This window comes from Peromyscus californicus, unplaced genomic scaffold (assembly GCF_007827085.1).
Source record: "Peromyscus californicus insignis strain IS unplaced genomic scaffold, ASM782708v3 Scaffold_10__1_contigs__length_136768540, whole genome shotgun sequence".
Taxonomy (NCBI): domain Eukaryota; kingdom Metazoa; phylum Chordata; class Mammalia; order Rodentia; family Cricetidae; genus Peromyscus; species Peromyscus californicus.
The window spans coordinates 94,555,419-94,570,793 of NW_026294391.1; the positions used below are offsets into that span (position 1 = coordinate 94,555,419).

General features: G+C 41.3%; 1 protein-coding gene across 1 annotated transcript in view; it reads right to left on the minus strand.

Annotated features, from left to right (window-relative positions):
- Nucleotides 1-13,808, minus strand: part of Lhfpl1 (LHFPL tetraspan subfamily member 1) — a 40,789-nt gene extending 26,981 nt beyond the window's left edge. Inside the window, exon 1 of the mRNA XM_052746536.1 lies at nt 13,080-13,808. Coding sequence (XP_052602496.1) covers nt 13,080-13,461 — 382 coding nt within the window. The 5' untranslated portion in view covers nt 13,462-13,808. The remainder of the gene's footprint in view (nt 1-13,079) is intronic.
- Nucleotides 13,809-15,375: the final 1,567 nt, after the last annotated feature.

Genomic DNA, 15,375 nt, shown 5'->3' on the forward strand with positions numbered 1-15,375 from the left:
GGTAGGATTTAGAGTCACCTAAAAGACACACCTTTGGGCATGTCTGTGTGACCCTTTCCAGGGAGGTTTAATTGAGATGGCAAGAACTATGTTGGATGTAGATCATGCTGGTAATTCTGTGCCTTGGAGTGCTGGATGGAACAAAGAGGAGAAAGTGTGGGCAGCCGCGTTCATTACCCTCTGCTTCCTGACTGCAGACACAATGTGACCTCACACTCCAGCCACCTCTTCTAGGGAAGTTCTCAGTGCCACAGCTTCTAATTGTGAGCTGAAATAAACTTCCTTAGGGTTTTGTAAGTTATTTCTTTACAGAAACAAGAAAAGGAATTAACAAAGCCCCATTCAGTCATTTCCCATTGGCTTAGGCCTTTTGGTCATTATAGGGAAATGCTGTGGAACTTTAATAAAAACCTTACTCTTCATATCACAGCTATAAGTCTGGGTTAACTTGCCACCATCATGTCCTAGGAACACCAGACTCACATTTTATAACCCACAACCCTACCAGGCCTTTGGCTGCAATAATTTGGCACAAACATTGGCACCTGACACTAAATGAAATCCAATTCATTGGCTGGCTAGTAATGTGTATCCCCATAGCCAGACCTCAAGAAATAAGCAGCACCAGATTTTGACTTCTGAAACTTGGAATTAACATATAGTGATGCATAGTGGTAATCTATGACCCTAAGGTAGGAGCATTATGGTTCAGGCTGGGTTACTTGGCACGTTCAAGGGACTAGCCTGACAACTTATGGAGATCCTGTCCTGAAATAAAAAGAAGGGACAAACAGGCAAGAAAAAAAACAAACCAAACATGACACTGTGTAGCACGAATCTTAAAAGGTCTTATTAATAAAAACAAACCCGGAGCCAGGTATTGGGGTGAACGCTGAAAGATCAGAAAAACAGAACAAGCCACATCCAACCTCACTTTGCCAATTCCTCAGCTGATCTTGTTTCCTCAAACTGGAAGCCTCCGTGTCCTCATCCAAATGGATCTCAGCTGAACTGCTGCTCAAATCCTAAAAGGTTAACAAGCCTCTAGTTCCTGGTCCTCATGCCTTATATACCTTTCTGCTTTCTGCCATTACTTCCTGGGATTAAAGGCATGTATCACCATGCCTGGCTGTTTCCAGTGTGGCTTTGAACTCACAGAGATCCTAATGGATCTCTGCCTTCAGAATACTAGGATTAAAGGCGTGTGTGCCACCATTTTCTGGCCTCCATGTCTGTCTTGTGGCTGTTCTGTTCTCTGACCCCAGATAAGTTTATTAGGGTGCACAATATATTGGGAAACACAATATCACCGCAGCACTGCTGACATAATTCACAGATAGCACAGACATTGGAACAAAACAAAGCCCAAGAGATGGGATCAAGTCTCTGTGGCACTAAAACCACAATTTATCATCGAAATCTGAGGAAGTTAAGCAAAGCAATTGGTAGAGCAAGTGACTAGGCAGAATAGTGACATGAATGAGATACATAATGAAACAAATGCCTTACTGTCCATAAAATTGAAAACATAGAAAGCAGAAGCTGTTTCCTTTTGATAGGTGTCTGCTCCCAATTTCCTAATGGTATGTATAGTCTCCTTTTCCACCGAGAAGACTCAAGTGAATCTGATTTCAAGAACATTATACTTGTATGCCACACCTAAGGGACAAGGAAAGGACACCTGTCAAGAACGTGCTGACAGGAAGCAGCAGACCTGTAGAACATGGGAACAGTGTGCCATCAGTGGTGAGTGAATGGTAAACTTGCAAGTTCTAAGGCCTGGTGTCAGCCAGACAGTGAAAGTAAGGCCATCCCAGGAACTTTTGCCCTGATTTTCACTTCTCATTCTTCGCTCATAAATACCCTAAGAAGTTCAAGAAGCCCACTTTCCCTGAAGAAGGTCTCAGTTTGAGCAAGTGAGTTTGTCAGACATCTGACAATCAGCTTTTCTCCATCCCCAGCGAGGCTACAGGAGAAATGAAGGATCTTAATTATAGCAAAAAGGGTTTAAATATGGAAAGAAGAACTTTCCTGACTGACAGTGAGAAGAAGTTTGGAAACTAAAGAAAGGCCCAATTAAGGCTTGAATCCCCCTTCAACGGAAAGCTTAAAATTAGAACGCATTCATATCTGTCTTGTAGTCTTCCAGGAAATGAAAGTGGTCACTCAGAGACTTTTCTAGACTTTTGAATTTATCCAGTAGCAATAGAACAATACCCTTCCTTTTCACCCTAGCTGAACTGAAATGCTGTAATATGAGACAGTTCAGAGTACCCACAATGGGTAGAGACAAAAGTGGAAAGGAAAATTGAGTCCTTTCTTGTTGCCATAGAAATAGTTACTAAAGACAGGAAAGTTGGGGGTAGTGGCTCTTGCTAATCCTAGCACTTTAGAGTCTGAGACAGGAAGGTCATCAAGACTATGTAGCTTGGGCTACACAGGAAGTTCCAGGCTAACCTTAGCTACAATATAAGGTTCTATCTCAAAGAAAACAGAGACAAAAAAGAAAGAAGAAGGGAGGAAGGGAAGGGAAGGGAAGGGAAGGGAAGGGAAGGGAAGGGAAGGGAAGGGAAGGGAAGGGAAGGGAAGGGAAGGGAAGGGAAGGGAAGGGAAGGGAAGGGAAGGGAAGGGAAGGGAAGGGAAGGGAAGGGAAGGGAAGGGAAGAAGGGAAGGGAAGGGAAGGGAAGGGAAGGGAAGAAGGGAAGGGAAGGGAAGAAGGGAAGGGAAGGGAAGGGAAGGGAAGGGAAGGGAAGGGAAGGGAAGGGAAGTGAAGGGAAGGGAAGGGAAGAAGGGACGGGAAGAAGGGACGGGAAGGGAAGGGAAGAAGGGAAGGGAAGGGAAGAAGGGAAGAAGGGAAGGGAAGGGAAGGGAAGGGAAGGGAAGGGAAGGGAAGGGAAGGGGAAGGGAAGGGAAGGGAAGGGAAGGGAAGGGAAGGGAAGGGAAGGGAAGGGAAGGGAAGGGAAGGGAAGGGAAGGGAAGGGAAGGGAATGAAGACAAGTAGACAGGAAGACAGGCAAACAAAGAGAGAAAAGAAAGACAAACTAGGTTTTCCCAAACTCTCTAAGGGTAGCCTTCTGAAGGAATTTCCTCAGCTGGGTTGGGAGATAATTCTGGATATCTGGTGTAGTCAGTAGCATCTTTTCTATTCTAAAACATTATGTTTACTTTTAAATTTACTCTGCATTTTTAATTTTGAGAATTTCATATATGAGCACTATATTGGCATGATCTCCCTCCTCACTCTCTACCCTCCAACTCCTCCTGTCATAGAATCCTGAATGGAAAAAGACCTTTAGATATTATGTCTGCATTCACAAGATTGTGCAGCTAGTCATTGGCAAGATGCTTCTAATCAAAAAATCATCAATCATTACAGGCTCTATTGTTCCAGAGTTCAGTTTTCAAGAGTGACTACCTTTTGGGAAGACAAGCTCTACCAGGCCTTAGGAATTTTGCAAGCATGAGGTCTGGACACACAGCCAAACATGACACCTTAAGAGAACGAGTTCTGGAATCTGTCTAGACCTCAGTTCAAAGTCCCGACCTCAGACAAGCTACTTGATGTCTCTCTCTGCCTCATTTCCCTCAATTTTAAAATGGAAATAATGACAGTACTATATCCTATGCAGATATTTCAATAGCCAACAAGATTAATAAATATCAAGTGACAGACATTTAAAATACTCAACTAAGATTTGTTATTATTAAACAGCTGCTTTTCTCCATGGCTCCTCTCCCAATTTCTGACCATATTCCTCTGTTAATTTCTCCCTCACTTTGTCTTCATAACAAACAGCTGAAAAGCCAAAAGTTGAACAGTAATCCATTCAAAAGCTGCCAAATTGAAATTATTATCTTGCGGTTTTGCAGAGGTACCTAGTGACAGACCAGGGGTCTCTGTGAGGCGTAGGTCCTGTCCCAACACACATACAAACATGCTCTACTCAAACTACTCCCCCAATGCCCATCTCTCATACTGTCTTTTAGATGGTAAGTACACGAGAGTGTAAACACACTTCATGTACATTTTGACTTGTGACTGACACTGTCTCAATACATTTTATTGTAGCTGGAAAATTTTGTCCCGGGGAGACACATTAAAAAGAAAAAATGAAATCACAGAGTAATTCTTCCTCAGTTAGATTTGTCCCCAACAGTTCTCCTTCTCTATTTGGGATTGTAACTAGCAACAGGGAAGTCATTTGCCAGTGCTGAAACCTGGAACTTTCCAAAATAGTGGCAACAGATGAAAAATGTACATTTGATAATTTTTGTTTTATTGTCTTTTTGTTTGTTTGTTTTGATTGGCTTTTTCTTTCTTTTGAGGTTTATTTGAGAGAGAGAGAGAAAAAGAACATGAAGTTGAGTGGGTAGGGAGTTGGGGAGGATCTAGGAGGCATTGGGAAAGGGGAAAGAATATGATCAAATTATGTTGTATGTAGATTTTAAAATAGTAATTTAAGTGAAAAAATTAAAAATAAATAATGTATAAAATGTGTAGTTGGATATATACATAAAGGACTCTAAATCAGCATACCACAGAGACACCTGCACACCCGTGGTTAGTTGCAGAACTTCACAGTAGCTACGATGTGAAACCAGTTTAGATGTTTATCAGTAGATGAATGGATGAAGAAAACATAGCACATATATACACAATGGGATTTTATCCGGTCATGAAGAAAAACAGAATCATGAGACTTGAATGAAAATGGAAGTGCATATCATTAGAGTAAGCCAAATGAACTAGACTCAGAAAGACAAATACAGTTTTTTCTTCATATGAGGTACCTAATTTTTTAAATGTATATGTAGGACAACATGTAGGTGGGCATCTATTTGGGGGAAGGAAAGAGTCTAAATATAGAGAGGAGACACAAGACAGGGAAGAGTATGAAAATCACCATAGGAGGAAACCCATTATTTTTCATGCTATTTTATATAAAGTAACATTAAAGTTATTAGCAGAAAAAAGTAGATTCTTGGGTTTTATCACCAGGTGTTTAGATGCAGCCTAGGAATATGTATTATTAAAACTCCCTGTGATGTAGATGTACCTGCTTCTGGTATCAACACTAAAGAAAAATGCAATCATAATTGCAAAAGCAGGTGATCTGATGGCAGGGGGAAAAACTAGTTTAAAATCCTATCCCTGCCACATACGAGTTGTAGCTCTGATTGGCATTACCACAGTGTGTTCTTATTAACTCCTACTTTTAGTGTCTTTCTAACCATTAGACATCTACCCCTACTAGTGGCTCACGCCTTTCATCCCAGAACTCAGTAGGCAGAGGCAAATGGATCTCTGTGAGTTCTAGGCCAGCCTGTTCTACATAGCAAGTTCCAGGTCAGTAAGGACTATGTACTGATAACCTATCAAAAAGAGGAAGGAGGAGGAAGAGGGAGGCAGGAAGAAGGAAGAAGGAAGAGGGAGGAAGAAGGAAGAAGGAAGAGGGAGGAAAGAGAAAGAAGGAGGAGACAGGACAAGGGAGGAAGGAGGAGGAAGAAAAAGGAAGAGGGAGGAAGAAGAAAGAGAGAGGAGGGAGGAAGAAGGAAGAGGGAGGAGGTAGGAAGAGGGAGAAGGGAAGAAGAAGGAGGAGGAAGGAAGAAGGAAAAGGGAGAAGGGAGGAAGAGGGAGGAGGGAGGAAGAAGGAAGAGGCAGGAGGGATGCAAAAGGAAGAGGGAGAAGGAAGGAAGAAGGAAGAGGGAAGAGGGAGGAGGGGGGAAGAAGGAAGAGGGAGGAGGGAGGAAAAAGGAAAAGGGAGGAGGGAGGAAGAAGGAAGAAGAAAGAAGTCATCTATTCCAACTTAATTTCACTTGCCACTACGAAGGCAAAGAACAGCTTTTGTTTTCCTTCCTGTCTCCTACTGGGAGAGCAAATGTCCAATGCACCACCATCACACCATCTCATGTCTCTTCAATGCACCGCCATCACACCATCTCATGTCTCTTCACCTGTTCCCCTTCTAATATAGCGGCTAACACAAAACCAAATGTGTTACTGTACATTTGTATTACTTTACAGTACTGTTTGAATTCCCTGCACTGACCACATAGAGACCTGGGCTGATCAGCTTCAGAAATTGTAGCAACCTCCACATCATAACAAACCCTCTAAGGAGGTAAATAATCTCAAACAACATGAAACCCTCCCTTTAACTTAGGTACTTCTGCCCTAGATCCTCAGTCACCCAGAATGATCATTTTCCATAGCCCAACAGCTGTACAACCCTCCCTCCAGCACATATCCCCAGTAGGTTTGTGCCTGGTATTTATTTATGGGCAGTATTAGCCTTCTCACTGGGTATTACAAACCTGCTTTCTCCCGCCTCCTCCTCATCCATAACTGAGCAGCCATTTTGTTAACTCACCACCGCCACCAGCCACCACCAAGTTCCCTGCCTTTCTAATCCCGATTGTTAGGTATGCTTGAATGTACTATCCTAAACAAAAGCATAGTGAGTGCTAAAGGTTTTTAACTTGTCAGCTCATTTCTCTCACAAAAATCTCAAGTGAAATGTAACTCTGAGAAATGTACAAGGCTGCACTCTGAGTATATCTGTTTCCCTTCTAGTTCGCCTCCATTCACTTGACCTGATATGCTTTCAGAGCGATGGGATAGTTTATATCTGCTAGAGATAGTGAAAAATCGATGGGAACTTCACACACAGACATTGAATTGGATCTGGCCTTTGAGCAATGAGTAAATAGTTACAGGCAGAGATAGTTACAGAAAGATGCAATTCCATGAACAGAAGTGAGACTGTTTCCTTAAACACTTTCAGTGGATTCTGGAGTCTTGCTCGGAACCTTTGCAGTGGAGACCTGGGAATGTGATTAGGGTGTGTAATACGCTTCAACTACACCATACTATTGTAGTTTGGGGTTGCGCATATGTTTGAAACATTTTGCAGTATATGTTTAAAAGTAAACCAGCCTGAGAGGCTGTGGCAAAAGCAGATAACCAGGGCCCTGGTCAGCACTGAAACAATCAGAAATCTGCATCAACAAACACTACAGGTACTTGGTATGCACATGGTTCATGGTCCACTCTGCAAATCAATATGCTAGCATTTATTTCTAAAATGGAAACAAGGAAAAATTAAAAATATCTGTGAACCCGTGAGATGGCTCAACAGGTAAAGACATTTGATGCCAGGCCTACCAACCTCAATTCAATGCCCAGGCCCCACATGGTGGAAGGAGAGAACGAAGGGAACTGACACCCACCCACCCATACACACACACACACACACACACACACACACACACACACACACACACACACAGTGAGAGAGAGAGAGAGAGAGAGAGAGAGAGAGAGAGAGAGAGAGAGAGAGAGAAAAGAGAGTGTAAAAAGTACTTTCAGAGCCCAAAGTGGAAGTTAAAAAAATCTAACTTAGTTTGCTGCCTGACTGTTGGCTGGTAGGTAAACCTCCTTGACTATTTATTCTTTTACAAACACAAGGCAACTTTTAAAATCCTTTCTCAGCATAGGAGGAATAAATTGCATGAAGTCTGGTAAAACATCAGAAGAAATTCATAATTTCAAGAAACAAAAGTGGCTTTTTTCCACTGATATAGAATCAGTTCAAAGATTTGCAGTTAGAATGTATTCTGGTGCACTATTTATAGTAGTGTGGCAATAAGGTAACAATAAATGTAGTAACTATACTGCATGTTTCAAAATAAGTAAAATAGTGAGATTGCAATGTTTTCAACCCCAGTAACTGATAAAATGTTTGAGATGATGGAAATGTTCATTGCCCTGATTTCGTCACTACACTCTGTACACATGTATTGAAAGATAACAGTTTTCAGAAAGACTGTATCGTTCCTGAGATCAAGTTCTCTGTTATCTCTCTTCAGTGCCAAAATGCATTCAGCAGGAGGCATCTAATGCTGTGGCCTTATACATAGAAATGCACTGGTGACTTGCATTTGTCTTGATGTGTAAAATTCTGTCCCTTTAACAAAAGGTATATGTCCTAGGCAATTGGTTGCTTTTGGGTTTGGGAAAGGCTCCACATTAGAGCCACTGGGGATATTTTTTAAAACACAGAGCTTTCCACCTGTTGCTGAATATATCAAAATGGGAACAAAACTGGAGAGCTGGAGAGTTCATGTTCCTTTAAGCATTCCAGGTGATTCCAATACATTTTCTGTTCTAGAAAGATTCTTGGCTTACCTCGAGTAACCTGATCCAACATCTTACACTTTTTTTCCTTCCAAGAAGTTCCCTATATTTACTTCTCGCCTATTTTTTCTTTGTTTAGTTCTCGCTGAAGAGAAAGGATAATTCACAAACATCTTACATATGTATACACAGGGGAATGTGAATAATGATCATTTTCTTGGGGATGGAGGCCCAGCTGGTTGGAAACCTCAACATCCCCAGTGTTGAAATAATCTCCTGGCCAGATGTTTCCTTCACTGGTTGGAACAGGGCACAGAGGTCCCAGTGGAAGACTCTCTGGACCCTAGCTTGGCCAGCTGGATTAGCTGCAGGTGGAGCAAATGGGCCCCATGGGCCCCATCAGGTCACCTTGCTGAGTATGAGTCAGGCCAGCAGCTCTTTATTTCTTCCTGTCTCCCCCACTTCCCACCGCTCATCTCTGTGGGCAGCTGCCAGACCAGGGAACAAGAGTCAGGCAGGGGGAGGAGGTATTTCTTAATGGATCCTCCATCTCTTCAGTGGTTTGGGGTCTGGCAGAGATAATCCAGACCTGAAACAAATTGGCTCCTCCCCTGATGTATTTCGGTTAATGCACTAGCTGCCGAGAAGCAGTCAGGCTTAGGGCAACAAAATCAATTTCCCCTAGCTGAACAAGAAGCGCAAATCGAACACCGACAGCTCTTTCTCTTCTTATTTATTTATTTATTTATTTATTTATTTATTTATTTATTTATTTATTTATTTATTTATCTGTCTGTCTGTCTGTTTGTTTGCTTGTTTGTTTATTCTTTTATCTGTCTACTAGCCACGGAGCTCTAAATGCGGCCCATAGTTGGCTTCCTGCCACTGACAAAGCCTCTCTCTCTCTCTCTCTCTCTCTCTCTCTCTCTCTCTCTCTCTCTCTCTCTCTCTCTCTCTCTCTCTCTGGGTCTGACCCAAGAGCTCTGAAGAGACATAGGAGTAGTCAAATGCCAAGTGAATCCTAGAAACTCTAGTAATCCAAAATACTCTTCCCTATCCCCTTGGAATACATGGAATACAACCTTAACTGTCATCAGTCTCTATAAAGGAAACCTGGATGGCTGCTACCTGTCTAGTTACAGACAGGGGAACTATAGAAGTCTAACAGTCTATTGTAATATCATTCCACTGTCAGGAGATAATCCTGATAACACACTCTTGCTCCTTTTCCCTTAAACTAGCATACAGCATATTCTGTTTCATTCTGTTGTCTTCCAATCTAATTCGTGTTGATCTTTTTAGACTATTCTCCTCCACCCCCTCCTAGCCTTAGACCCTTCCACCTCCAGTAGTCTGTTCACTCACATGGCACACATGTTCAATTGCTCTCCCTCCCTCTTTCAGCACCTCTTTCCCATTCTCTCCCTTCTTGTCATCTTCTTTCATGATATACATCTCATGATATCATTTCATGAGATCCATGTGTATGTGATGTGTGTGTGCATGCACACAAATGTGCATATGTGCATTAAAAGCTAGGATCTGCATATGAGAAAACATTCAGTATTTGTCTCTCTGAATTTGTGCTATCTAGGTTTAACATAAATTTAAGATCCATCTATTTTTCTGAAAATTTTATTATTTCATTTTTCTGTGCAGTGGGAACATTTTTGTGTTTACATACCCATATTTTCATTATGAATTCATCTGCTGATAAGAATCTGAGCTGATTTTTTTCTTGCTATCATGAAGACCAGCAACAAACAAGGATGGTTATGTGTTTCTGTGGTAGAAATATAGTCCTGTAGGTATATACTCAATAATAGTATACCTAGATCATATAGTATTTTTTATTACTAGTTTTTTTTTCGAGAAAACTCTAAGCTTATTTCCATAGTGGTCTCGGCAGTCTGAACACCTACTAACCGTGAATAGGAGTTATTTTCCCACATCTTCATCAGCATTTATTACCATATTTTTCTTGATGGTAGCCTTTGTCAATGGGGTGAGATTGACTCCCAAATCAATTTTAATTTGCATTTTCTGATGGCTAAGGATGCTGACTACTTTAAAATATTCATTGGCCATTTGTATTTCTTCTTTTGAGAACTTCCTGGTCATTTCATTAGGCCATTTATTGATTCACAGTTTATTTGTGTCTGTGCATGTGTTTTATTTTTTAGTAACTCCTTGTCTGAAGTATAACTGGCAAAGAATTTTCTCCCATCCTATAGGCTTTCTAATCACTCCAATGATAGTTAGTTTAGCTGTGCAGAAATTTTTTAAATTTCACCTAGTCCCATTTGCCCTTTCTAAGACTATTGTAGATGTCACTTTATTCTTGATTTTAAAGATACTCAACTAGATGTAAACACTGTAACTACATCCCTATGAACAAGGTCTTAGGGAATATAGGGTGGCAGAATCATTTGAGGTCCAAATGTGATTCACTTTTGACTTCCTTTCAAATGATACCTGTCACCTAGCCAAAGTTCTATTCCAGACATCTTGGGCATGTCAAAATCCCCATTATCATTCCACATCTTGCCACAAAATTTTTCTTCAAGTTTCTAGATCTCGTAGATGAGATCAATAAAGATGCATTATACAGAGAACCTTGAATGTTATAAAAGTCTCAGTTGGGCTCCAAAGAGGAAGCAAGCTTGGAGGAGAAGGAGCTAATAATGCAGTTTTGTAGAGGCTGTTGCTACCATCCTTCTGGTTTCTGCTACTTGCAGCCTCCTAATTTTGAGCAGGATGCTCTTAGGGATGCAAGTGGAGCTCAGTTGTCAGTCTCCTGTTAGAAGAGATGGTTGCTCAGGACATAATAGGCATAAATAAAAGTCTAGAAAACAGCCGGACAGTGGTGGCTCACGCCTTTAATCCCAGCACTCGAGAGGCAGAGGCAGGTGGGTCTCTGTGAGTTTGAGGCCAGCCTGGTCTATAGAGGTAATTCCAGGACAGCCAGGGCTACACAGAGAAACCCTGTCTCTAAAAACAAACACAAACAAACAAAAAATCTAGAAAAGAAGGAAAGATGGAAACTAACCCAAGTCTCACATGTTCACATTATCCCAGGAGAGAGCAATCACTCTCTCTCTTATCAGTCAACTTTCACTTGCTGAGGAAATATGTTCAAATGTTGGGTTAACTTTAGCATGCCCACAAATATAGGTTAAAAAGTGAGTCAAAGACTGATTTGTGATACTCATGGAACTCTCCAAGAGAAATCAAGTAACTTGTTTCTAGCAGTGTTAGCAATGTGTTTGGTACCATGGCATGCAAGAGGAATCAAATTCTATGTTTGATGTCTCTAGAAAACCTTTTAACTTAAAAAAAGTAAAAAAAAAAATTAAGACATATGAGCAAATAGAACTATAACACATATGTGAAAGGTTTATAGTGAGTCTGAGTCAAGAAGGAGCTAGAAAGCCAAGTGCTTCTCAGTGGCACTTTGTTCTGAATTTTAATAACCAAAATTTCTCCAGACATAACTAAATACCCTCTGTGGGAAAGATGAAGAACCAATTCATTCCCATCACTACTCCATTGAGAGTAACTGCTTAAATTCACTACCATCTAACTCCAAGACCACCTAAATGCAGTCAGTCATTGGAGAGAAGAATGAAATGCAGATATGAATTATATTTCCAGGGGATATATTCAATGGAAGTGAAACAGAAAAATTCATATCATTTGCTCCATGTCGTAAAGCAACTGGAATCTAAGCATCCTGACCTTTCTTACCACACTGTTATACTAATAGAAATGATGTTAATGGAGTGGATGAAGACTCCAAAACTTGTAACAACAAACTTCGGCAGTAGGTTCTACAGCAGTTTTTCCAGTGCTCCATGGAAACATATGAAATAATACAAATATTCATGTACATTTACCTATCTAAATTTGGTCTTTATTCTTGGTTCAAATTCAGCTAATCTCATCATCTTCTTGTAGTCTTCTAGCTCTGCATTTTGCTTTTTCTTAGAGCACTGTCCAGCTACCTGTATACCAGGATGACTGCACTAAAATTAAGAGGAGGCTGAATAAAGCAAGGAACAAAATAGGGTAGGTCAGAGCCATAAGAAATCTGGGTAAATTTATTTAATGGCTACCAGATGGGGCTAGCCTTGGATATAGACCAAAAAGTATTCATGTGTAGTCTGTTTGGAAAATAAATAGCCTTTTACTACTATTAGAGGTATATTTCTTTGGTGGGAATAATTGGTATTGAGCACTTGTGTATATGTTTATCTGATCATTGTCCTCTGAGATAACCACCAAAGAGAACAGTTTATATAGATCACCTTTATTCAGGAGCAGTAATATTATACTGGACAATTATGCTGTTATTGAAAGGCAGAATGGATAATAGTCTTTTAAATATTTCTACATTCAGAAGTGTTCTGTTGCATAGACTATAACTGTGCACTAAACTGTGAACTACGTAATTAAATACATTTTCTGCTTGGTATTATTTTATTGTTAATTGACATACAACTGGAAGGACTAAGGCTCTTCTCATTCTAGTTTGTAGATTTCGAATATATATAATGAAGTACTGTTGACTACAGTCTCCATATTTAGCTATAGAAACAGAATGTATTCCTCCTATGCAACTGTATTTTCGTGCCTATTATTCAATCTCTAGCACTCTACCTCTATTGATCACAGTTCTTTACTCTTCTACTTTGACTTCTATTTTAGACAATATTACTAAGTGGACAACCTGTAAGTGACAAAAGCAGACAAAGCTATTGATATCAGCTCTGTCTACTATCTTATTTTGCTGTGAATTCTCAATGAATTACAAAAAAAAATCTCATTCATAGCTTTGGACTCAGAGTAGAAGAGATGAGAGTGTATTTTCCCATACTGCCATATTCCCCACTTCCATCACCCCAAATCTCCATAACCTACTTAATCCCTGGGACAGTCTTACCTCCTACAAACTGTGCGGCTCCCATGCAACGCCCCATCATTCTAGAGATGAGTTCCTCCATGCAGCATCCTAGGACAGCAGCCAATGCCACCAGGAGCAGCAGAGCACAGCCGGCACCTGTCACCACTGTGCACATCTGCCATGCCAGGCTTGGTATGGCGGTGAAGCTGGCATAGCGCCCACATTCTTCCACCATGATCAGATTGTGCCCATCTCCCCTCACCGGATAGTTGCATCTCCTGAATGTGCTGAAAGATACTGGCTTTCCTAGCTGTGATCCAAACAGCCAATAAGGAAGGAAGTAACTGGCAGAACTGGCCACAGCAGTAACTAAGGACAGGAAGGCCCAGAAGGTGCCTACCAGGGTAAGGCTGCTCCTCATGGTTTCAGGTCTCTCTGAAAGGATGGGAAGATGAGATGGTTCACAGCAGCAAAAGCGACAAATTACGATGTAGGCTCCACTGGCCTGTTTTCATCAGGTTGGCAGGTACTGGGACTCACAGACGTGCCATGTGGCTCTTGCTTCTGGAGGAGATCATTCTCTCAAATGTCATTTGGGTCTTTGTGGGATATTGCTTTCCATCATCCTTTCCTTCTGCCTAGTTCAGAGTTCTATAGTCGCTAGGCTGCAGTGGAAGAGTCACAGAATTGAATTAGTGACTGCTATGGCAATCCAAATGGAGCCTGTTCAGTTGGCTTATTACTCTTGACACACAATATGGAACCAATCATGAGAAGAAAATCTGAGAGTTAGGCTATCCCAAGACTCCCTGGGGGTTCCAGTTGAATGACATTGTGACACAGTTGTTCAGCAAATGAAGAGGAATACAAGTCACAGGTCTGCCCCTATGTTAGAGGTAAGAGGACAGTGTAAGATGTTTCATTTTGACGTAGCGTGTCCAACAGAAATCTCAAAGTGAAACTGGTAGGATAAAATAAAAGTTGCTTAGTGTTGTACTGTATCTTTATTACTGGGTCACTGCCCACACACAAACTGAAGGGCGACTTGCTAACCAGCAGTGCTTATGCTTAGACTCTAACTACCAAGAAAAAATTGTCCACATCCTTTGCTGTGTCCAGTTAAAAAAAGTTTCTCATCTTCCAGAAACATAGAAAGATCAGGCTTTCTCTGGGGAAGGAACATATACAGAGCTGCGTGGGCCTTTCAAGATCCCCTTTGGAACAAGTAATCTCAGATTCAGGATACTGCCTTTCCAGTGCTAGTAGCCTCAGCCCAGCTCACAAATGGCTTTCCCAGACTCTGCTGTCAAAAATCAACCACTTCCTTTCCACTCCATTAACCTGCCATTGCTTTCTGGCTAGTTTCTCTACTAATGCAGCTAGAGACCACACTGTAGCTTGATGAAAGCATTGTAAATGTCTCTAGCAGGCAGATGGTGGAATGTTTCAGAAACTCCTCTCTGATTCACCACCACTGCTTAGAATTTTAAGTAGTGATATTGGAAAGAGGGGCCCAAAGCACGAGGAGTGTAGGGACTAGTTGTATGAAGCCACCATAATGCCACTTTGGGAGATCAACAGGAGAAAGCATGACCTGTATATGGTGGTCTCAGGATCTAGCTGTATGTGATTTTACAAGCATCATCAAATAGTGCTTGGCACAGGGTAGGCATTACAATTCATGTTTGCTTAGTGAACTTCTTTTTAAAAAAAATCATCCAATTCCCAGACTGGCAGAGACTTTAATGAATCACCTAATTCAGTCTTCTTGTTTTACATATGGGTGAGTTTGGCTAAGCAAAGCAGGAAGTGATTTTTTTTTTTTCCAGTCACAGTTAGTAACCAGACACACCGGAACCAGAAACTTGATCTGCAGATTACTACTCCAGAGTTTGGGGACCACTCAAGTGATAACCTGCCCTCCCCGTATCATTTTTACAGATGTGAGTGTGCGGAGGAAGTTCTTTAACCAAGAGTAAAAAGCTGGTGGGGTACATAGGACAAACTAGGGTCCAGTTATTGGTTTCCCAGTATTGTGCTGTCTTTTCACTCCATCACGATTCCCTTCTTGATGCATATGTGTTTTGTGCTGTGTGTTTTGGGCAGGAAGGGAACCGAGACCATAAATCGCAGGTGCTTACATTGGAATGTTAAGGTTTGAAAAGAAAGTACCACGATCTGGTCCCCTGAGGATGAGGCTTTCTGCCTGAGAGTTGGGAAAATGAAAGAAAGATGTGGTGAGGGATTGAAGGTCAACAGGGGAAAGAGTGGAACTGGTTTGAGTAATTGCTTTTATAAGGCAGGTATCCTTTACCACAATGAGGTAATGCCTCTG